Source organism: Lathamus discolor, chromosome 1, assembly GCF_037157495.1.
Source record: "Lathamus discolor isolate bLatDis1 chromosome 1, bLatDis1.hap1, whole genome shotgun sequence".
NCBI classification, from domain to species: Eukaryota; Metazoa; Chordata; class Aves; order Psittaciformes; family Psittacidae; genus Lathamus; species Lathamus discolor.
In genome coordinates, this window is record NC_088884.1 from 52,945,536 (window position 1) to 52,970,648 (window position 25,113).

Sequence of the window (25,113 nt, forward strand, 5' to 3'; positions counted from 1 at the left end):
ACATGGATTCATATGATCAAGAAAAAGACTACCATCTTGTCATGACAGAGTTACACTCAGTAATGATTTCCCTGTCCTATGGAGTGGACTAATTTTTAGTATACAAAGTTTAATGGTAGCAGCTGTTATTATTTAGATCCACTGATCTCCAACTTGACTTGAAATACAATGCTATAAAAGGATAATCTTTCACTCTGAATTTGAGAATACTTCTATGAAGTCCACGTTCTTGCTGCAAATAAAGCTGTGAATATAGGCCACACGAAAGCTGCATTCACAGTCTGCCCTGCGTATAGTAGAGTAAGAGAAGAGTTTCCATCAACTTGCTGGTTCTTCCACCAGTTAAAGTTCAAAACTAACACAACCTATATTTTGCTTGCAGGCAACCTGATACTAAGACACTTTCTACTATCCATGCAGCAACACACGTAGTTTTGTTTACACAACAAGGCCATCCAATCCCAAAGCTAAAGCACATACTTACCATTGTATGTGGACAGCTCTGCAGCTAATTAATCAGAAAATGTTGTCATATGCTGTCGGTCAGACAATATAGTACTATGGTAGAGGTCAGTGTTTTTCAAATCAGGGAATGTAGGGAATTAGCAAACACTAAGAGTAGAACTGTGATCCCCAAATATAAAAAGGAGTTTTCTCTAATCCACGAAGAGTTACAAGAGATTGATTCTTCTTTGGTAGCAGACTTCTGAGGTAGAGGTAAAATGACGAAGATTTTTAGAATCAGAATAATTATTTTGCTGTATCCGTCTCCCACTCTTGTCTAAATGACAAGTTTCCCCAAAGAAAACATAAAAAACACTGAAATTGAGCAGGGAAATACTAATGCCTTATTTAGATGGCAGTTCCTGATTTAGAAATCCTGTAAATTCATTTTGATTGTTTCAAAGAAGGCAACAGAAAACTACTAGCTGCAATTATGATGAAAATGGGTTCCTTCTGTGTATTATTTCTTTCTGGTCAACCAGAAGACCCTTGACCTCAATAGGCATGACAAAATAATTAATTGCTTTTTGCTGATGACAGCTTTCAAAATAAACATGAGACACATAAATGTCCAAGAATATAATATAGAATGAAACACATAAAATTCACACAAATCACAGATCATCAGATTTGGAAGGGACTGCTGGAAATCACCTAGTCCAACCCCTCTGCTAATCCTCAATTATAAATGAATTTAACATTCTTCTAAGGTGCAGGTCTTCCATGAATTTTCAGAACAAGTTGGCAATTCAGAGAATTATAATCAAGACATATGATGAATTGTATTTGTTTTCACTGTAGATCTGGAAAAGGAAGAAGGAACCTTTCAGAGAAACAACAGCTAGCTAAAGCAAAAAAAAAAAGCTCTAGCAGAACACTGCTTCTGCTACTCCTTGCTAACCTTTACTATTGAAAGTTCAGCTTTTAACAATCCAGGTAAACAACAAAATCAGAGGCATTTTAAAGAGAAGACAGTTTTGATCTGCTCTTTCTGGATTTTGCTCTTCTCTTTACACATTAGTATTCCTTGTCCCTTGCAGAACTACAACTCACCTACCTTTTTTAAGGAGTCAAAAGGACCTTAATGAGCAAAATAAAATGTTTTTGTTTTTTTTTATTCAGGCTCAGATTGTGTCTCATCTGTGATCCTATATTTTACTTAAATAATTCTAGGGTAGAAACCAGTTTCCACTTCTATTATAATTATGTCACTTAAAGATGGCAAATTAACAATTTACTTCTGGTAAACTATACTCTTGAAAAACTTGTAGAAGATGCCTAGAACTTCAGTCATTTTGCCTTTGTTATTTTTTCTTAGCTTTCTAGGCAGAGACAAGAGGAAATTGAGCTTCCCCTCAATCAATAAATCAAATCATCCACAAATTAAAAAGGTGCAGTTCTAGTAAGCATGAGATTATAGTTCCGATTTCAGACCAAATCCAATGCAGTTATTAAAAGTTATTGAGTGCAGTCTGTTGTAAATTTAACCAAAGATAAAAGTAAACCAAATCCAGATATTATGCAGAATTTAACCAAAACCATGCAACATCAGAAGCTTGGAGAATTTCATTATCTAACTCCAGTGAATGTTCTTTCTGTTTTCTTATATTTTCTTTTAAATATCAAGACATATTGAGTGTCATTCAACTACCCAGAATAAAATTGTGATATTGTTCTGCATAGAAATTACAGTAGAAAAAACAATAAAACAATAAAACCCACCCAAAACCCTAAAGAATCAAATGACACCAGACCTAGGAATAAAAGATACCATTCAAATTAATTATTTCCAGTTAGGCTTGAAAAGATATCCATGAATATAAGCACATTCTTTAGTTTCAAAGACAATGAAAAATCCAAGAAAAAGGCCAAGAAAAATAATATGAATAATTTCTGATAATTTTAAATTTTTCTTCGCAATAAGATAGAATTTCTCACTCAACTTATTTCATGAAAGTTCTTTAACAATATAGTTTTCCTTTGATCTAACTAGGAAACTAATTTTTTTTGATCCTTTAAAAGCAACAGTTTTCAGAATTTTCAAAGCCTACCAACCAGGAATGTAGAGGATTCATCTCATTAAACACTAATGCTCCAGAAGCCAATTGATAAGTATGCACTGAATTTCAGTATTTCTATTTTTTATATTAATCTACTTCTATTCATGCCTTAAATACAGTGTACCTTTAAAAGAAATAATTCCATCTGCAGATTATATAAACTAGCTACTAAAAGACATTTGTTTCAATACATCGGCTTTCCCAAATACTACACTCTTCTGCTACAAGTTTAGCCTAAATAAAGCAACTCACACATGAAATTTGAAGGGGCAGAAGTAGCTAAATGCATAGTATACTAACACTTTCTTGCTCTTGAAGTTTTGGTCTGTGAAGAAGAAACTAATCCTTTTTAAAGCATTTTCATTATGTAAACTTCTATATACAGATAAAACCTTCACAGTTACAATCACACTATTATTCTATTATACTCATCATCAGAGCAAATATATTGAAGTTCTGCTTTACTGAAACACGTCCCTAAGTATTCAGTGACTACTACTTGTAGAAATAATGTCAGGTTACTTAGAAATCTTCCCTTCCTAATCTTTACTGATGGTTACATAATGATTTCTAATTATATTTTCTTAACTTGAAATTCATATTCAAGTATGCTGGCCACACAATGATGACAGTAGATATCTACCTGAATCATTGTAATTTCAAAAACTACAATACCTAAGTTCGCGGCATTTCTGTAAAACAAAGTTTGGATTATTCAAAATATAACATTCAAGAAAAAGTATATTTTAATAATATTGGTCACAGAATATGAGAATCTTTGTTGAGCAGCAGGAAAAACATAAGGAATAATTTTGTGTATTTATGATAAAAGTATTTCACTACCAAAGACAACAGCAATTCCAGCATAAGCTCAAAGACCAATAGTTTTGTAAAGCCTTGCTGACAGGCAAAGTAAGCTTTTTTTTCTATACCTGGAAGTTCTTTCTCTTCAACACTGCATGCCAAAGATCCAAACGAATAATTAGCTGGACTGATTGCAGGAGTAGAAATAAAACTTGTACAACCAATGGATGTGTTGATTTCAAAGTAATTGTGGCTGTGATTCATGCGGTGAAATTCCAGAGAAGATACTATTGATGTGCGCTGCTTGGGCTACAAGAAAAACAGAAGTAAAGAGTGAAAAATACAGACTTTTTGCATAGTTTTCATTACTTGACAGCTAATAAATTTAACTAGGGTTTCTCTCCTTCTACTGTATTTATTTGGTTCAAAGGTTATACTTGCAAAAATCATTTCATATGCCAAGCTGTGGTGTGGATAGATAATTTCCTTCAAAAATCTGGATTAATCTTTATCAGAAAAAAATGCAGGTCTACATTCTAATCAATTTAATTCAAAATAAAATGGTGTTTTACAGCCTTGCATATAATAATTGTAATCATCTTTCGATAAGAAAGGGAGCTCTTCACCAGCTGCATTGCTGGGCACATCTTGCAAAACAATTAGACTGCTGATGCCTGTTTAATGGAATTTACAAAATAATAGCAAGCACTCATCACTCGAAAGCAGCTTTCTGCTGTTTGATCTATTTATAAAGGGCTGTCTTAAATATTCAAAGACTGAAATTTCTAAAAGCTAAGGGGAAAAGTGTCAGCTTTAAAAACATTCATGAAAATCAAAGTTTCTTCATGAGTTCTCATGGAATAATGAAAAGCTTTGTAACAGCTTGTATCAATTGTATTATTCACTTTCAAAATTTGTATTATTCACTTTCAAAGTGAACCTCTGAATTGATCCCACTGACTGACTGTGTTTTGGACTGCAGAGCAGCTTCAGAGCATGAGAAGCCCATTCCTTTTTGGTGGATCTACACCACAAAGTACATTCCAGGATTGTACAAAATGTGCTCCAACTCTTCATGGCCTTTTGACCATAGTATCACACTAAAGCTAGTTCAAATTAAAAAAACAATTAAATGTATATAGCGCAACCATCGGGTCAGCAACAATGTTTTTCACTACATAAGTCTGTTCCAATTGCACTGCACTACTTATTAATACAGGCATAATCTTAGTGCTTGATGTCATGGACTATAAGACACAGACCACTGAAAGTCTGCAATGTCATACTAGTCTGTTGCAGAAGCCATATGGCTCCATACTCAAAATATCCTAACAGTAACCATACTCCTTAATGCTTCAAGACTAATGACCTAAACCAATAAACATCTCCTCCAAAATAGGCCCTGCTTCCAAGTTTATAGTTGTCAGTATATTTATTTCATGACAGTGATAAACATCTCAGGAATGACTGTCTTAGATAAATAAAGGTGGGAAAAGTAAATACAAAAAGAGAGTAAAGAGTGCTTTAACTCTTTTATTAGCATGCCAGGCCTAACAGGTCAGAATATTTGTAAAGGTCAAGAATTTGCTACTTATTAGCATCATTAGTGTCAAATTGTTGCCTTGGGAGCAATAAGATGGACCATGAAGCTATTCACCATCCCTTACATAGAACTACCTGTTAAAATACAATCTATCCCAGTGGAGTAATGTTCAATTTTGTTGTCTATTTCATTTTTACGTTATGTGTCCTTATGTTATGAGTCCACAATGTTTGTGTTACAAATACAGAACCAGGCTGTTTTCACTAAAAATTCACTCTCCTTAATGGAATGTCAAACAAAAAACTGAATAGGTTTAGGTCTGTATAATGTTGGTTGCTTGTTAGGTTCTGTTGGGCACCAAGTGATTTAACTGTGTCCTGTTAAAACTAAGAAAAATTGTGAAGAGTAAATTCAGGCATTCATCTGGAACTCATCTATGGTCTATTGAGGGGATTTACTTACTTTAATAATCAAAAGAAGCTTCTGCCTTGAAAGACTCTGATTCCTAGGTCTAGTGATTTCATAGGAGAGTTCAATAAAAAAGGGACAGACTCCAACATCAAACAGTTTGGTTAAAAGCCAATGCTTGGGACCTGAGCCAAAATCACTCTCTCATCAGACCAAAAATATTCATGTGTATTAATTAAACCTAAACTGCATGCTTTTGCTGGACAACAAATTAATCAATGACCTAATTATTTCTAAAACTGGAAAAGAACTCCACTCTTTTAGAAACATGTTTCTGGCCCCTTTCCCAAGCAATGGTGTTTTTGTGGTTTTGCAGGACTTCAGCTTCAGAGTTGACAAGGTGACACATCAAGTAACACGATGTGTGAAATCTCCAGTTATTCTTAAACTGAGACACTTCCTATCACAAAGGGCACCTGGGATGGCCGAGAAGCATCTGATACGTCATATAGACTTTTACTAACTTAAAGGTGATCAGCTATTTCACAAAGCTATTTTCACAAAGCCATCTGCAAGGTCTTGGGGAAGGAGGGTGAAGGTGAAAACAAACAAGAAAAACAACGCACCCCAGACTGTTCTGAAACTTCTTTTACAGATCAGTTTAGTTTACAAATGCTCACAGATTCCAAAAATGTGTCCATCAACAAATAGCTTTGATTTGTTCTGAAGACATGGGTCAGTGATATAAAATAAGTCTAAAGTGGTTTTCAAACATGATTATGGAAAGCTAGAAACATGTTTTCTGTTTGTTCATGATAATATGCAACCATCTGCTGACCTAGGTGATATAAAATACTTCCTATATTATTTTGGGCTTTGACATTATTAATTCAGAGAAGCATATCTCAGTTTAATGTCTTTCCAATCTGATTCTATACAGAACCTCCTGCAGCCTCTAGTACTCCACAGCAAAACACTTCTGTTACATTCTCTGGAGTTAACAAGGTCCATCTGTCAACATGTGCCAATAATTTTTCCACATAATTACACAAGAATTTAGCATGTGAGCTTTTGTAGATAGCTAGAGAAGCCTTTTGCACCTTTGCTTGGTCCTGTAAAATGTTATGTTGTTAAAGTACGTTAATTGTTCATATAATAAATGCTAAGAGAGATGCAGTAAACCAGTTTGTGTTGACTGCATCCCTCTGCTTGTGTCTCTCTAAAGTACAGTTTACACAAAAACTGTAGAAAAAAAATGATCTTTTTCTACAGTCAGGATTAAATTCAGTTCCAGATTTAAACAACTAAATTTACAGCATAGCTATTTACATCTCCACTAAATAATTAAGCTCCCATTACAGTCAGTTGAAATCTAGTCAATACAATCAATAGAGTCCAGAGAACAGTTCACCTCACCCTAGTCACCTTGGTATCAGTTCACTGCCCTTAGCGCAGGTATCAGCCATCACTGAAGAATCCCTGGGGCACCCTACTTGGCCTCCAGCTGCCATTTCGGGGAAAGAATTGAATCTCACATCTCTCCTGAGCATGATGGGAGGTTATAATGCAAATTAGACAGAGATTCTTATATACAGAGTTAAAAGCATATGTGTTTCAGTCCCAGATTGAATTCCACCTGTAGCTCACACACACACTCTAACACTTCATGTATTAGAATATGGAGTCAAATTCTAGCCTTACTGGTGGAATGTGTAGCCAGCAATTAACAAATCACTTACTGGAGTCCTGTACCTTGGTTCCTGAATTGCATCTGCCAAAGCCATTTCTAAATTACATTGACTAAGATCACTCCCGATAGGTCCTCAATAATTCTAAGATTATTTACTACATGGAAAATTGTAATATCCAGAAAACGTAGTCAGGGTTCTATAGCTGTGGAGATTATACAAACACAAAACTCTGTCCCAGAGAGATGATGTTTTCTTCATTCTTTATACCAAAGCCAGCTTTGTCCACTACGTGTTTTCCTTGTACTAACCAAAACACCTGCACACACTTAGACAACCCTTGTGCAATTGTAACATTTTTATGGCTTAATTTCACCCCAGTAAGTATGCTACATAGCCACATGCAGAGTTTTTCCTTAACTACATATTCTTTATTCATTACATTCATGTATTTAATTTGTTTTGTGTGAACCTTCTTAATGACTGATTTTGCTTAAAATGTTTCTTCATGACTATTACTTCACTTGTCATAATACTGACCCAGAAAAACACTAAACCAGCATACCAAATCAGGCTAATGAAGAAAATTTGTCAATGCGAAAGCAAAAATATACCAATAAAATTTTTGAAAGATATTGTAATAACACATTTTAAATAACTTTCAAATCATCTCTAATAAAAATATTTGCATGTTAAATCAGTAATGGACATATATCAATGAAAGATACCACTTTGAACACTGCAAAACAAGAAAGGCATCAAAATACACATACTGTCAGAGGCAAGTACTGACTTACAGTGTTCCCATGAATGGAAGTTGCATGTAAATTCTGTAATGCTACCATGACTCCCATGTAACACTGCAAGCACACAAGGGATTATTCAAATATTTCTCATAACATTTAGCAGAGGCAGTAGGGCAAAATTCTTTTCTTCAGTTAACTTAAAAATATTTTTCCAGCTTTGAAGTACTGCAATATAAGTTTGTGACTCTGCCTTCATTTATCTTTGGGATTTGTGTAGATAGGACCATCACAGTCTTTAAAGAATTAATTCTCACAACACTCCTCTGCACTATGGCAGAGCTATTGGCCCCATTTTACAGATGCTGAACTAGGGTATAGAGCTCTCCCAATGGACAGATGTGTGGCTCATTAAACCACTAAGACCCAATGAGCCTGACGAAATTCTGCATTTTAGTAAATCCTGACAAATTTCAGCTGTCCTGCATAACGTAAAAACTGGGTTCAGTTGTGTTACACCATGCAGAAAATGCACTATAGTATAAAGAACTGAACCCACATTCTCAAATTCCAGCTATTACATAAAATGCAGACTTAGCAAAGAAAGTAAAATGCTGTAGCCCCTTCCTCAGGCTCATCTCACATATACAACATCGTATGGGTGTAGCCGTGTGCCCACATAAATCCCTCATTTTGGTACCAGCCCAGATGAATTCATTCTTCTCATTCCCTGATCAATTCACTCCTACTTCAGAAATTTTCCTTTCTCCAGCTTCTTTCTTTCTTAAGATCCCATTCTAATTGTACATACTCATTTTCCCACCTACCTCTTGCTTTTTCTCAATTTTCTCCCATCTAATGTTACATTCCCTTGAAAACAGCTTGTTTTACTCTAAACCACTCTTGACAGTACCCTAGCTGATTCCACCTCTATTTGGTCTTCCAAAACTTGCTTCTCTGCTTTCTCTGTGGTTTTGTCATCAAGGTCTCTCAAATGAACTCCGTAACAGTCTTATCTCCCACCGGCTTTATCAGTCACTACAACCCTCTCGTTGTCCTTTAATGAATTTGATTTTAACCTCTGTCATCCCTTTCAGATACAACTTTCACATCACTTTTATGGTTTCTCAGTCTTCTATCCTCTGCCTCAACATCCCAACATACCATCTCTATCTCTTTTGCTCATGTGCACTTATATAAAATCCCATAACATTCATAATTTTCTTGGTAAAACACAGCCCGTAAAAAAAAACGGCTTCTTCACTTACTCCTGTATCCAGTACCTCAGGTTTGATTTGCAGAAATCAGCAGGCCTGATACATTTTCATTAGTCAATGCTGCTGCCAGAAGTTATCCAAATAAAAGGATCTGAATTAAGATGATCAAGTAGCCTTGAAACTGCAAAACCTGGAGATTACAATGGATATAGGTTTGATTCATCTATGTCACCTAGAAGTGAAAGACTGCACTGAACTATTACTAGACTCCTGAATTAATTATTCTGTCAAGCCTCAAAATTCCATGTAACAGAGTTGAAGAGATGTTCTGTCTTAAAAAGATAATACAATTTTCTCTTTTTTTCATTTTATAGATACTTAAATTATGACTAGAATAAAAAATCTTGACATTCTTGTTTTTACTTCCCAGCATCTTAATTTAATTTAAAAGCAGAAGGCAGAAATTACACAGTGGCTGGCAACAAATATGGCCCAAGCAGCCACAACAGGGACCTTACAAGATCATAGAAATTTAATAAATAAATAAATAAGTATATATCAAAAAATGGTTTATCTGGTTTTTAACTATATATACTTTTCATTAGTAAAAGCATAGTGCATTTTAAAACAAAATTCATTTTTAATGTCCTAGAAATTTCTGTTTGACTGATTTTAATTTAAAGAAAGACACATCTTGCATCCTGCATGAGCAGCAAGTTCCTACTTCTTCACAGTAGCCTCGTAGCCCACTGGCATACTTTGATCACTTCACTGCTACTGACATGCTCAAGGATGGCACAGACAGATCCCTCTTTCCTGTAGCCTATGGTCAGGAAGTCATGCAGTGTGATTCTAGGTACCATATAACCACAGTAATTTCTGTTCCTGTGGTTCTGTTTTCCTCTGTGCATGTTATATTAACTTCTCCTTTACAAGTCCTCCACTGGAGTATGTAACTAAAGGTCAGAGGTTGTTGCCCCCTTCCATCTTCCACCTCTGGTCTTGTCTCAGATGACAAATCAGACTGGAAATAAATAAGGGCGAAAAAAGAGATCACCCAGTTTCCATTTTCCTTGGCTTCTACTTTCATTCTAATTGGGACAATAAGGCAGCTGTGGGTTGTGAAGTACAGCAGTTCTGAATGCTAAAAAATGTAATAACTTCAAAGTAGTTTTCCTCTTTGACAGATGTGACTAGATTTTGAAGATACACCATTATTCCTATCCTGGGAAAACATTGCTTGAAATGAGCTTCAAATTGCAACAGATAAATTTGATAAATAAGAGGAATGTTTTATACCTTAGCTATAAAAAATTTCTAACTTTCAAGTATTAAAAAAGTGTTATTTTCACTGAAACAGTTGGAAAATGGATGTAAGGCTATTTTCTTAAAAAAAAAAAAAAAAAAAAAAGCTTAGCTTCCAACTGTTAGCAACATCCCATTTTGACCCACAGATTATGAAAATTGCTCATATCATTACATTTGTACATTACCAATTTTGAAGGGACAAGGTGATGACGGATTTCTAAGTTACATGTATGAATGTATGAAAATTTGGTGTATTTTTGGATGATGATACAGGATTACTCAGTACCTGAGGTGCTCAAAACCAGTGAGTGCTACACAGAAACAAAGGAAAATGCTAGGAATCTGGTGAGATACCCATCAAAGCACTACAGAAAGGCTTTAATCTTTCAGATTCTCAGTGTGTTGCTCTTTCCAAGCATTATATGTCCTGGGGCAGGGCAGTTGTCATGGATTGGTTCACCCTCCTACTATTAAACTTCATTAGCCTTCAGAGCAGGGTATTCAAAGCAGAATTACCTACCAGGAATGATCCCTGGCCCATCCAAACTCCAAATCAGGCCTGACAGTGGATACTTTTGGAGAGAGAGAATAGTAAAGGACCAAAATTACAGCCAGGACTGTTAAAAATTCAATAGTATAGATGCAACCTTCCAGTGCTCAGAAGCTTGTTTTACTAGTGTAGATGTACATACCTACCTTTCAGTGTCTGAAGTACCTTTATGCTCAGTAATTCAACAATTCGGTCAGTAACAAGTTCAGATATTAAAAATACTCTGTTCTTCTCTACAATTTGTGCTTATATTGAATCAGGAAACACAAGCTAAAGAATCTCTCCAGCTAAGCGACCAGCTTCAACCAAGCAACAAGATGCATGTAGAAGTAATATTCTAAAACAAAACACTCCTGACAATAAAAAGTGCTCTGCTTTAATTTGTACTTTTGCTTTAGTATCCTGTTGAACTATAATTAAATGCACTCACACATACTGTTTGCTGTTTTCATTAATACTGTGTATTGGGTAGATGTGTTTATGTTTTCATATTATCTCAGCTCTAATTAAAAGAATCTAAATAGAACTATGTTTTATAGTTACTTGTCAAAGGAGATCTTTTACAATGCATCTCTATAAAAATATTTTGGTTAATGTTGTTATTAAGTAGGCACAGAGCATCCATTAAGCTCAAAGGAAATTTTTTTTTTTAAAGATCCTCCTCCGGAGCTGTCATATTTCTTCTACCATTAATTCTGTGGCAATACAGGGCAGGAAAAAATCAGTCCTGTGAGACAATTCCAACCATAGACCTGTCTTCTTGTAATTCTTACTCAGTATTTCAGAATAACAGATTTTCATAATATCAGTCCTATTTGCAGTCATGCACTGATGAACAGATAGCCACCACTTAATAGCACTGGCAGTATATCGTTTAATTATTTGCTTTTCCTAACAAGACCTTTATTTATCCATTTATTTCTGTTTATTCATTTCAACATCATTAGAATGAGAAGATATCAAACTGTGAGCAGTAGATTTGCACAGGTGCTTTAAAGGTTTACAAAGAAAATCTATAGAAAATTTTCTGAAATATATCTTCATACCCAGAATCAAGGTCACTGACTGCTGTCAACTACCTTAAAGTTCTTTCAGTCCTAATGCAACCTTGGAAACACTACATAAAGTAGAGGAACAATCCAGACCTGGCACACTGATGATGAGGACTAAATCTCTGGACCACAGAATACATCCTTATTTTAGCAGGCTTTGGGAATGCTCAGCACTCTTCAAATGCTCAGCACCTTCCAGAACTTCATAAAATCATGTACACAGTTGTGGCTTTTACCTTGGACATGATGGGTTTGATCTCCCACATAATCATAACTCATAATCATAATAATTTTTTTTTTACATTTTATTTGCCTCTTGTGCTAAGCATGGACACTGCACAGAGTTGCACAAAGTCCAGCACCAAAAAATACCAGAGAAAGAAGTGTGTAACTGAGCAGGAAGCATAGGGTGCCTGAACACTAGTTCCGCATGGGGATTTTCGTAGTTATTCCTTTCCTGGCTGAGCATGTTGTAACTTGAGCTGAGGACAGAAAGCAGTTCATGGGAGAAAGAAGGTCTTTACACTCCAGTTGTCCCGTGATCTCATTCAGAAAGAGAGTGGTGAGAATTTATTGCATAACAGTGTTTTTCAGCACTCCTTTTCATGACAAAAAACGTAATAAAGCAGATTTTTTTCTGTTGCAAAACAAGTTCAGTAGGTGCCTTATAGAGTCCTTGTGCATTTGTGCACTGTTGCAACAGCCTGCAGTGAGGGTTTCACTAAGTTTGCAGAGACAGTCATATACCAACTCCAGCTAACTGTGACAATAAATGCTTTTCATTTGGGAAGAACTAAGGGTACTGCAGGAGGAAATAACTAAGGTTATTTCATCATGGGAAAATAGTGATACTAATCCACTTAAAAATCCTGTTTATGGAAAAATTGGTTCTGAAAGTTTATTTTCTGGAACTGTGATTTTTCAGAGCTGCCTCTAAGATGATTTTGTTTGGTTTTGCTCAAAGTAATACCTGCACCTAACTGCAAAAAGGATGAGGTATAACCTCCTTGAATGTAAATTACTATCACTTTTTAGGTGAATGTGAGAGATTCTGCAGCATATATCTCCTACAGTCTCTCTGTCCATTAATGCCCAGGCTGTTACAGGAGGTGGAATGTCATGGTCCCTGTCCCTCATGCCTAGATGAACTACATCTGCATTGGTACACCAGGCTCACTGTACATGCAGAAAATAGTTCTACCTTAGGCAAGGCACACCTGGTAGCCTGAAAAAGTTCAATAGGTCTATTACAGGCTATAGATGTCCTACAACATTCTATTACTGCTTGCAGAAAAATGAGACAATTTCTTTTGTCCTCTAACATTTAAACTATTACATTCTATTATATTGATAAATGTCTTAGCCAGAGGAATAATGAACCATACATAAAATTGTAACTTTGTTTAAAGAGGTTAAAAAAGTTAAATAGAAAAAAAATGTTGACTAATGTAAAGACAACACGTCCAAACTCACAAGAAAAATAAAAAGGTATTATGATGAATAGATTATTGCAGATTTTAGCAATAAAACCAGCAAGAACAAGATGATGAGATTTTATTATGTCAGACACACTGAATTTCTCTCTTCCTTTGTCTTTCTACCAGAAGCCCTCTTTATATCACTGAAACAACAGCCTTAGGAAGTTGGGCTATTCACATAAAATGGGGAAAATACTAATTCATGCTAGATATAATCAAAGTTACTTTTAAATAATCCACATTAAGACACCAAAAGCTGTACCAACAGTGAGTCATTTGAAACATATCTTAAAAAGACAACAAGAGAATATGCAAATGCTGGATTACATTTAGTATAGAATGTAAAAGGTGAGAAGTCAGAATTCAATTTTATGACCATTAGACCCCCCAATTCACCCACCAGTGAATAGCACTGGCAAAAGAAACAGTCTCTTAGGATAAAAAGGTGCACCTTCTCCCTCTATGTATATAGTTCATTTTTTTGAAGCAGACCTGAACAAAAAAGTAGGGAGATTCTTATTAAATTGAGTGGCTAATACAAAAATATACATGAAGCATCACATGCAGCTCATTTTTGTCTAAGTTTCATCTAGACAGAGAGCTATAGGAATTGTGGTAGAACAAGCTCAATTTTACTACCACTTTCTAAAATTCAAGTCTGACAAGGTAAGTTATATTTTACTACATGTACTAATGCAACTAGGTAAAACTTGAAAGAGAGACTAACATTTCCGAGGACTTCGGCTAACTCATTAACCTACTTGGTCTCCTGCCACACCTCATTTTTTCTCCTATGTGCTGTTAGCATACTTCACAGACGCAGTTGCGAAGTTGAAGAAGTACTATCTTAGTCTTCATTAATTAGCAATTAATGAATTAAAAACTTACTAAGACTTGTCTGACAATCCAGAAAAAAAAAAAAAAAAAAAAGATCAAGTGATTCAAACCCTGAACTCAATTCAACTATATTTGTTTCTTATCGGCATATATATAATTTCTCAATAACCCCTCTTTTTCAGAGGCCGACCCTGTGAAAATCTGAAAACAACTCATGTATTTACAAAATGCTAGATCATAGCTAAAAGCCATAGCTAAGATGCACAGATAAAAAAGCATACAGATCCCTGAATTACTGTTAAGTGTGCTCACTTCAGGGCTGGATGGCACTGTGGCACTGAACTTAGTACTGCTTCTGAGATCTGAGTTAGCATCTCTCCAGAGTGTGTGCCAGGGATATACATCATTTCAGTTAAAATAAGCTTTAGCTTTAGTAACAGTACACTGAATGGAATAGTTGAGACATATCCAAAGACAAGTTTAGACAGATTTTAGGGAGCATCTCATAAGAGATGAGCATTAGGGTCACAACAAACTTCAGGTTTATCACTTCAAAATTCATCATTGAAGAAAAGATGGGTTTCCAGAAATATGAGTGAAAGGTTGGTGCGAAATAATAATCCTAGCCAGGTTTTATGATGGCATGTTTTTAATATAAGATGGAGAATAATTAGGACCAGATTAGACACAGCTAGAATGAAAAAGAAAAAGCAAGTTCTGAATGTACTCTGAGGAACCAATCTCTTAACTGACCATGCCAGTCCCCTCAGGATTCACACCTTGTGTATGAGATTGTTCCTGTCTCATACTTGCCAGCTGCGGTACTTTTACCTCGTGTGCTGGCAGTGCAGCATCACAGCTTCTCTCTTCAGGGACCCCATGTAGCAGGTGTAGGTGACAGGGTTCCCCACCGGCTGCATTTGATATGGGAGCCTCTGGAACAGGAGAGAGGCCACTGTGTTGTGCTTAACATCACATTCATACAAACATCTTAAAAATCTGTTGGGTGCTGAAGCATGTATATGCACTGCCATCATGTGAGCTGACATGCAGTCTCCGAAAGAAAAGGCCAAATAAAACAGGAGGCAGGATGACCCCCACCTCTGCCTTCTTAACTCAGCTCGCCAGGGTTCTCCTTTTCCACTCTCTGCACCACCTGCCCTCGCCGGACTGGTGGGAGGAAGGAATCTTTGGTCCCTTCTGCTGCTTCTTATACAGAAATACAGTGCTTCTCCTCACTGCAGGTGAACTGTTATATGCACAGCCCTCCAGGAAAGATAAGTGAGGCTATAAATGGAAATAACAACATGAGTTGAAAGGCTAGCCTTCCCTGGCAGTTTCATCCAAGTTACCAAAGCCTGCCTAGTGCAAAACCAGCTGCTGAAGAATTTCCCATTCTGCCTTTTACTGGCACCTTCCTGTACTAGATGCACAAGACGTATGAAAAGAGGAAAGGAATGACAGCTGGTGTGGAAATTTATATGATCCCTGCTTTCTATCTGTTTAAAATCTGTTTATTTTGCTAGAAAAGTGCAAAGAGGCCCTGGAAGACAAGAGATAATTAATTAATTTACATGCATTGTATAACACTATTCATTAGTTTTACATGAGTGGTAAGAGGTCAGTCAAGAATAGAATCCATTGTGTTAACCTTCAAAGAGCTTGCCATGTAATTGAATGCAGCAGGCATGGGATAAAGGAATTAAATATGCAGGCAGAATTAATATTAACGGTTTGCAAACATTATATTGCAAATATATACAGCTTTGATGCCTAAATTCTTTGGTTAAGATCTTGGGGGGAGGTGACTAGGTAAGCAACAAAAGCAAAGAAAAGGAAGAATATTGAAGGAGTGTGCATAAAACACATGGAGAAAGAAGCATAACGGGATCTGAATTCTATAGTGTATTCAACTTCTCATGTATTAGTGCACAGGTTTACAACATACGTTAAGCACAAGCCTACATGTGCCTTTCTGCTGTTTTTTTCTGCATAGGAAGTATGCCACATGTAGGGCCACATGAGAGACATTTTAACAAATGTGGTAAAGTTCTGACCATATATATCACACAACTAGCTTTAGTTCTGCAGAACGATGAGAATACTGGGAGTCAGTAAATGGTATGATTTAAAGTTGAAAATAGCTCCCCAGAATCTGCTGAATCCATTCAGAGTTAACTAGCAGGAGAACATCACCATTCAGTGTACTGAGTCCATCTGTTGGCAATATCATGATGGAAACGGCTTTTTAAATGCTATTTTCAATAAGCTATCACACAACAGCTTGTTCCCAACAATATTCCAATACCTTTCTGTTTGCTTACCACCTACTATAAAAAACAGCTTAGAGGGAAGAAGGCATTTCAGTACTATACTAATGTAGGGTAGGAGGGACAGAGAGACTACAGGAACCGGCAAAATGAGAAACAACTATAAAAAGACAAAAGGAGAGGAAGCTGTTATTTTAGACCCCCTGCAATCTAGATTTAAACGAGGATATGGAACCCAAGGTACTGCAGTGTCAGAGGGATGGTATGCAGCCAGTCATTAGCATTATCATGCATTGACAGTGTCAGCCATAAGAAACCAGTGGCTCCTAGGTAAAAACAGCAGGTGCTCCTTGAAATTACCTCTAAGTCTGCAAGACCTGAAATCTGTGCTCCAATGAGTTCTGAAAGAAAGATTCACTTTCATCACTGTGACATGCTCACAAGCATGGCACCAACACAATCTGTCCTACAGAAATCTTACCAAAATATCATGTATCCATCAGCTTACTCGTCAAGTAAAAAAAATGCCAGCAATGTACTGATGATACAAAACCCGCATCCACTAGCATCAAAGCGGCTCACTGGCAGAGATCAGCTCAGCAATGAAGAACAGATGGCATTTGAACCCAATAATAGGTAGGAGAGGAACAGGATTTCTTCCGGTTCACACCAGAAAAGTCTCACAGTCAGTTCAGTGTGTACTTGTCAGCTAGCTTTAACACACCTAGTGTCATGCCTTTTTAAGTGGGGAACTAGATAACCCCCTGAGGTTTCTTCTGACCCATGTTGCCCTATGACCCCAAAATAAACTCCTCTATGCCGACTACCTCTACCTTCACTAATAACTCGAATTCTAAGATTTATTTGCTTTGCAGCTTTTCTTTTAAAAGGCTGTACTTCTTAAAGAATTAAAAAGGGCACTCAAGTTTTACATATATTAAGTATCTTGTTCACCAATACACTATTAGAAATATAGTTAGGAAGGATAAAAGTAGAGAAACTACACTATAAGGTAACTAAAGAAGATATGAAACATTATGAGACCATGTAAATGGAGATACAGAAAGAGGAAGGAGAACCCAAAAAAAGTAACAGGGAATTAATACTGATAAAAACAAACATAAACTCAGGAGAAAATTAATAGCACATAAAAAAATACAAAATATTACATAAAGACAATGCATTAGTGCTATATGAAATGTACTGGTATCTGTACATTGCTGGGCTTGTTCATAAAATAGTCTGTCTTCTGCTATCAAGACTGCATCCCAAGTACAAAAAAATAATTTGTGTTCTGTTTATCTGCCTCTGACCTATTCAAATGTGCACAGTGATAATGTCCTCTTAGAACACATGCACGATAGCCTGCTTCTAAAATGAAAAACAGAACTAATAAGATGATGCTTATGATGAGCACCTACCTGAGGACGTATAACTTTTACTATGTTTTCAAGTGCAGTGTCTGGTGATGGAGGAGAGCAGTCAGGTGTTGGGCCTGTAGAGCTGTTTCTATGGTTACCAGATCCTGGTGCAGTAATTGCTACCTGAGGTGCATTATCTGTGAATAAAAATAGCATTTATGTGAACTTACAAATACTTCATATATTTTAAAATAAGAAAAAAAATTATTTTGAAAACAGAACACTACTCAGAACACTTTCAACTTACAAAACCTATTATAATTTAAATGCATCTGGTGAGGAATATATGGTATATCTACACTTATTTTGTCAGCTTATACATTCACTCTACGTTAAGGCAGGATACAGCACTCTCTTACTACCTAAATAAAATGAGGTACAAACCAAACACATATCTTTTACTTTCATAAACCTGAATTACAGATTGTGAATCCAAGTACTATCACTATAGCAGGGGTGATTTGAAAGGGAGCTTTATAATGCACCTCATAACCCATCCTGGAAAATCCAGGATACATATCCTATATAAATCCAAGTTATACAGACACATAGCTGACTTAGAGCATGCTAACAGCCATCACTGACAACTTTCCTGGATACTGGGAGCAATACAACTGATCAGCAAAGATCAATCACACGAAAATATACTCAGCTTCTCAGATGAAATTTGCAACCTCCATAGAGCTCTGCACTGCAGTAGCTAGATAACCTACAGCTTGCTTAAAAATGTCTACATACCTACATGTACATAGGAAACTGCTGTTTGGACAAAATTTGTGATGCTCTTGCCACTTTCTGGCACTGTGAAGGACAATTAAAGGGACTTAAAGTATCATTCTTACCTTCTCTAAATGCCTTTAATGTTGTTCGAACAATGTAAACTTAAATTAGTCCAAATAAGGTCAGAGGATAGAGAGGTCTATGAAATAAGGCATAACTACCCAGTTGTGATGGAAAACAAGCACAAGAATGACTTAACAGGAGGCCAAAAGCTTCACATTACTTCCTGCCTTTTGAGTTGTATTATCAAAGAAATGTTTTAGCTCTGATTCTGGGGAAAATGTCATTGCCTGTGTGTACCTTTCTTTGTGGATCACATGTGCTCTATTTTCCTAAATGTGCTATAATACCTGCAGCTCTGTATTAAGACAATGATTACATTCTCATCTTGGGTCTGTGGGACTCAACTGACAGCCTGCAGAGTTCACAGAAGAAAGCATATTTAGTTGTAATTGAGATGGATCTCCAAAACATGCTTTCACTCTGTGGGCAAATCCACTCCAGAAAAACCCAAACTCCGAATAAACAAAAGCAACTCCAGTGCTATAAGCTGGAGAAGTTTTGCCTAACTAGCTTCTGCAGGAACACAATCTCCTTCATGTGCGTAAGTCACAAATGTCTCTGTGTTACTAATCCTAGAAGCTTCTCCTCCTCAGTCCTACTAGCCTGAAAGAATTATTGGAAACGTAACAGGTATCAAAGGGAAGCAAATACCCAATTACGTTAATGTAGATAACATAGAATAAAGATGAATTGTTGTAAGAATGTAAACTTACGGCTTTTCAAATGTAACAGACATTTTCATTGTGTGGATGAGTCTGAGAAATACTCCCTGCAGAAACACTACATATCTGGATGAGGTCGTAATTTCAATTCAAATACAGACTGGCAAACTGCTCTTCTAAGGCAAATATCAGGCTGGAATGTATCAGCAATGCTGTTAAGATTAGTGAAAGTGTAAACAGAAGTTCATATGGCAGCTTGACAGACACTACAGATAACCTCAGGTGTTACCTAACATCTGACAGAGTGAACCCTCCATGTCACAGAAACAATTCCAAATTTTTGGAAAAATATGTCATCAAAACTGCCAGTCCTTTAGGTCTGGAGTCTTAACACAGAGAAGTGCTCTTCCTGAATCATCACAAGTGCACAGAGAAATACCAGATCTGAATTCATACATTTCAGAAACTAATACGTTTGTTGAAATGACAAATCAAACAAATTTTTATATAGCCTTAGAAAGGAACGTAAAATGAATCGTCATAATAACATCCTTGACACAGAAGAACTAAAATGTCTCTTATGCTTCCCTGTCTGAACTGCTGTCTACCTGTAAAACTGTTCACATGCAGGATGTGAGTATCCAGTGATTTGAAAGCCAAGCTCATCAAAGGAATGACAAGCGGACACTCCACACAGGCCTTACCATACTCTGGAAGTCTCAGAGTGGGAATGAAGGCAAAATATGAGTGATAGGAGCTGAGCCTCATCCTCTTTTAGTCCAAAATATGAAATATTACCTTATTTCATTCTGTGGACAGACTCATCAATAGATAATTATCAACGAACACCCCTGACTGAGGAATCAGAGGCTTGCTTTGAGAGCTCTGTACTCTGTAGAGACACCAAACTAGGGACTACACTGCTGCTGAGACATGTCATAATACAGGTGGCAATACAGGCGTTGTCTAGGAAGATAAGAAATAACTTCTAGAAGGAGAAATGTTCCACATGAATCTAGCCAAGTGTACTTAAAGCAGTTATTTACTTACTGGTGTGAAAAACAAATAGAACAATTGTCTCTGACAAACAGCTAAACCTAACAGAGAAAAGAACACAAACTCCTTGATATTTCATCAGTCCCTGTGTTTCTACTGCGGTTCTTTCACTGTGAAGCCTGTGTTGCTGTGTTTAAGCACAGCTGCTCTTTAGCTATTTAGCACTTGAAAGCCTTGCAAGTGAAATCAGGAAGTCTTACACATGCAGAAGTAACTTAAAGAGCAGATAGTGAGAAATATAGACTGGGGCTGATGGTAAGTTTTCTGGCCACCATTTCATTCCATTTCAATGCCTTATTGGTATTCTTCTCATCTTAGTTTACCCATACTTTAAACATGCAGAAGAGGGTAACAGAGCAATCGAGTTATATCAGCAGGACTTTGGTCCTTCCATAGGAAAGACTTCTTGTTGACGCTGTTCAATGACAGGTCACAGAACATTACGTTTTGCCCTTAGGTACTGCCCCACCCATGAAGCATCAAACTGACTAGTAGTGACATTCTTGGAATGAAAATTTATTGGAAGATATTCTTGGAAGGAGGCAGGGCTGTTATATGCCCCACCAGATAGGGCTACGAAAAACTTCTCAAGCTACAGTGTGTGCATACAATTATAAACAGTTAGGGAACATCTGTAATAAGCAGAAATCTCAGAAAAAAAAACCCAAAACCTAAAAGTAGTTACAGTCTTCCAAGCAAAATAAAGTGGCAACACAATAAGGATGATGTTTGTAGAGTCTAAAACTAAAGTTATGAAAAAACATTCAAACATATTTGTTTGAAATAAACATCTCAAAAACAAACAGAAAAAAAAATCCAGCTGCTCAGTATTCAATGCCTTCACTCCTTTCTCAAGGGAATAAAGTGTCTCACATGTAACGGTTTCTTGTAAACAATTTATTGTGGACAGCTGTTTATTTTCACAGTAGGATCTTCTCATTAGGCAACCAATAATGATTTCACTACCTGTGTCTGCTCCATCAGAGAGAGAATATCGCCATCAAATTAGTTCCTGCAAGCAATCTGGCCAACTTCTCTATTTATGTCTACAGTATTCATTAAGAATGCAGTGCTACAGAAGTTTCATTAAGAATAGATTTGAATATATATTCTTTTCTAATTAAATAATAGAATAATTATGTTTTCATTTTCTTTTCTTATTCTCTGGTAACACAACTAAAGCAAACATTTTTTACATTTAGATATCTATAATGCAAACACTGTAAGTTTCAGTGGAATATTTTATGGCAAAAAGCACTTGGAAAATCAAGAAACTAAAATTTACCGAGGAAAGATTAGCTCCCATGCTAAGTTTCTGACAGGTACTATAGAGGACCAACAGGGAAGTATTTGGGCTGTGATTCTCTTCTACTTACTGGCTCAAGTTGCAATAAATTAAGACACGTTTCTGTACAAGTCAGATATAACACCAGGCTCCACAGATCATCTGGCAGGTAAAAATTACAGAACTGCCGCATGCTCTAACAATATTCCTTCCTGCCTTATCATACATGAGAAACTCTCACAACGATTATGTAATTGGAGCTTATTCTGATTTTTAAAAATGGTTACTGAGAACTTTCCATCCTTAATTTCCTTTGTTGCAGGGCAAAAGAAATAGAATAGGATCAGATACAGAAAAACCATTATGTTATGTTTTCTAAGTCCAGAATAACCAAAATACTTTTTTCAAAGGTTAGATAAACTCAGCTTTTGGATTAACTGGACCCATTTAGTGTAGACTACAAAAACAGCTTTATTGGTTACATCCTGGCAAATCTTACTAATTTGCTTTGTTTGCTGGTTGATTGATTGGCTTACCATACCACTAACATCTCATGGACATATTTATAAAGATGGTTATTCTTAAATTTCTCACCAAATAGACATCTTAATTTCCAAATTTTAATGCTACTTAAAATTCTATTTGCTACTTTTCCCAATTACTGAAATATTTACAGTAGAAGCAGACTCAGTATTTACAGCAATGGTCACATTACTGCTTCATACAAGTTGCCTGTGCATATTAGTCTTTCCTTCACGTATCAAAAGACTGTAATTACAAATAATGACATCATTGTTTGGAAGTTGAAGATCATGTTGTTCCTATCACTATTTAAAAGATCTTTACTCTCAAGGCACACTAGCATTCCCTAAATTAGAGCTACACTTTTGGTTACAAACAGGAGGTTTGATTTCAGTTACACTAAAAACTTTTAATATTGAATCAACTTCACCAAATCAGAAATACAGATTAGCTTTTTACTGGTCTATTCCAGTTATTCCATAGTTCACTAAAAGTTACATATTCTTACAGGAAAATTACAAAAAAGAAATTTAATAGCATTGAGTAAGAACTAATTCACATAACTGGTTTGGGGTTTTTTTTAATTTATTAATTAAATAGTTTTAGTATCATTTCATACGGGAAATGCTTATTTTTCACAGCACCTTTTTCTGAGACCATTAAGAGAGAATGGAAGCAGCAAGACAAACACCTCAGAATAAATTTTTCATCACACTCACAATTGCAAAAAGAAAAAAAAGATGCTTTTGTGCATAGTACTCAATTTTATTGATTATCCAGTTCAATATTATTAAAGTGTAATTTATAGAAGCGCTGTTATCTTGTTCATCAAAATGTTTAACTGTGACGTACACCTCATGTTTCACACAAAGACTATTGTATGAGAGTGTCCTGGGCTCATATGTAACAGCTATTTTTCTCCTTCTCAATAGCTGGTGCAGTGCTGTGTTTCAGCTTTAGTCTGAGAACAATGCTGATAACATACCAATGTTATAGTTCTTGCTAAATAATGCTTACCTGGATCAAGGATTTTCCAGTCTGTCATGCTCTCCTAGTGAGGAGGGGCACAGGAAGCTGGGAGGAAGCAGACAAAGACACCTGACCCAAACTAGCCAAAGGGGTATTCCATACCACAGCACGTCACACCAAGTATATAAACTGGGGGGAGACACTCAGAAGGCCAAGACTGCTGCTTAGGCTGGGCTGGGTATTGGCCGGTGGGTGGTGAGCAATTAAATTGCGCATCACTTGTGTTTATGGTTTGGGTTTTTCTTCCCTTCCCTTTTTAGTTTTCTATTCTCTCCCCTGGTTACTTTCCTTATCAGTATTATTAATAGTGGTGGGTTTGTATTATACCTTAGTTATTGGATTATTCTTAGCCTGTGGGGTTTACATTCTTCTGATTCTCCTCCCATCCTGCCTAGAGCGGGGCAGGGGGAAAGAGAGGGAGTGAGCCAGCAGCTGCATGATTCTGAGTTACCCACTGGTCTTAAGTGTTAACAAAGAGTTAACATCACAACCAATCCTTTCATAGGAAGAAAAGTTGCTTCTACCATCACTGACATTATGATTAATTCACAATGGTCTTTCAGTACAAAAAGGATTTCTGAGTAATATATATATAACACATTGCATAATGTCATTTACATCTATCTAATAAGACTGATTTTTTAACCAGATTTCAGTGCCTAAAGTTAAACTTCTGTATTCATATGCTAGTAGCTGAACTGCTATAAAAAAATTGCATTATTTTGTTCCATCTTCAGCAATTCAAAAACCAATCTTCAGATTTGCAAGGTAGTATTTCTCTAAATGCAGCTACATTTGCTAAACTCATCTTTAAATCAATGAAAACCTTATTAAAACAGTATTCATTAGAGGTAAAATATACTCTATATAAAGATATATAATCCTGACGAAATATTAGATCAGAGGAACAAGACCTAAGCTTCATTGATTATACGAAGATATGCATTAGCTTTAAACAAAGTCCAAGACAGCTTGCTCAGACACTTCTACTGTAGTCAAATACGGCAAGATTCAACTGCCAAAGCATTGTTAACAATGCCATCTCGGCAGTCCAAGGTAACTCAAGGCATCTGCCTGAGGCCTTTACTGTCTTTCTATGAGATTTCACTGTCCTTCTAAAGCATCAACTTGGGACACACAAAAGCATTTTATATGTCAGTAGACAGCTATGTATGGCAACTGAATCAAGGTCCTAAAATTATGAGGGATGAATCCAAACTCACATTTCTCAAGAACTTTAACCATTGTTTCCCAAAGAACTTTGTGAAAATGAGAGCTTATTTTTACTGTCATGATAAAAATTATAGTAAAATTTCTCTGAAATGCACCAGATAACAGAAGGTCAAGAAAAGAGGGGAGACCAAGGAGCTCCCTTTCATGGATATAGTGACTGCTTTACATTTTAAAGGATCACTCAGATATCAGTCTGGAGGGAGCAAAATGAAGGTGAATATTGTCTTCTTTTAGCATATTGTAAGAACAATCTATGGCATTCTTTTACTGCTACCTTCTATTGTGATGTCAGACAAAACCACAAATATGTTAACTAAGTGAAACTAAACAAAACATGCACTGGGATCTTTGTCGTTTACTGTGATATGTGACATTAGTAGTCAGGGATGATTGTCTTCTTTCATTTAGCACTCTACATAGACAGGAATGCTCTTATGGATAGTAATAGACCATATCACCATAGTTCAGCAAGTCTTTAATCAAAGTTTTCATCCTGCTATCTGCGTACTGTGAGGACACACTTCTCACTGGAACTTTTCTAAGAGATAACAGATACTCATAGAAAAGGCAGCATATATATGTAATGCCACAATATTAACT

The 25,113-nt window shown here is 36.2% G+C and overlaps 1 protein-coding gene across 1 annotated transcript in view; it reads right to left on the reverse strand.

The window, feature by feature from the left end:
- Positions 1–212: 212 nt before the first annotated feature.
- LOC136006028 (ankyrin repeat and sterile alpha motif domain-containing protein 1B-like) overlaps positions 213–25,113 on the reverse strand; it is a 170,526-nt gene continuing 145,625 nt past the window's right edge. Inside the window, exons 11-13 of the mRNA XM_065664011.1 lie at positions 17,884–18,020; positions 3,497–3,677; positions 213–286 (exon numbers count right to left, since the gene is read on the reverse strand). Of these exons, the coding sequence (XP_065520083.1) occupies positions 213–286; positions 3,497–3,677; positions 17,884–18,020 (392 nt within the window). The remainder of the gene's footprint in view (positions 287–3,496; positions 3,678–17,883; positions 18,021–25,113) is intronic.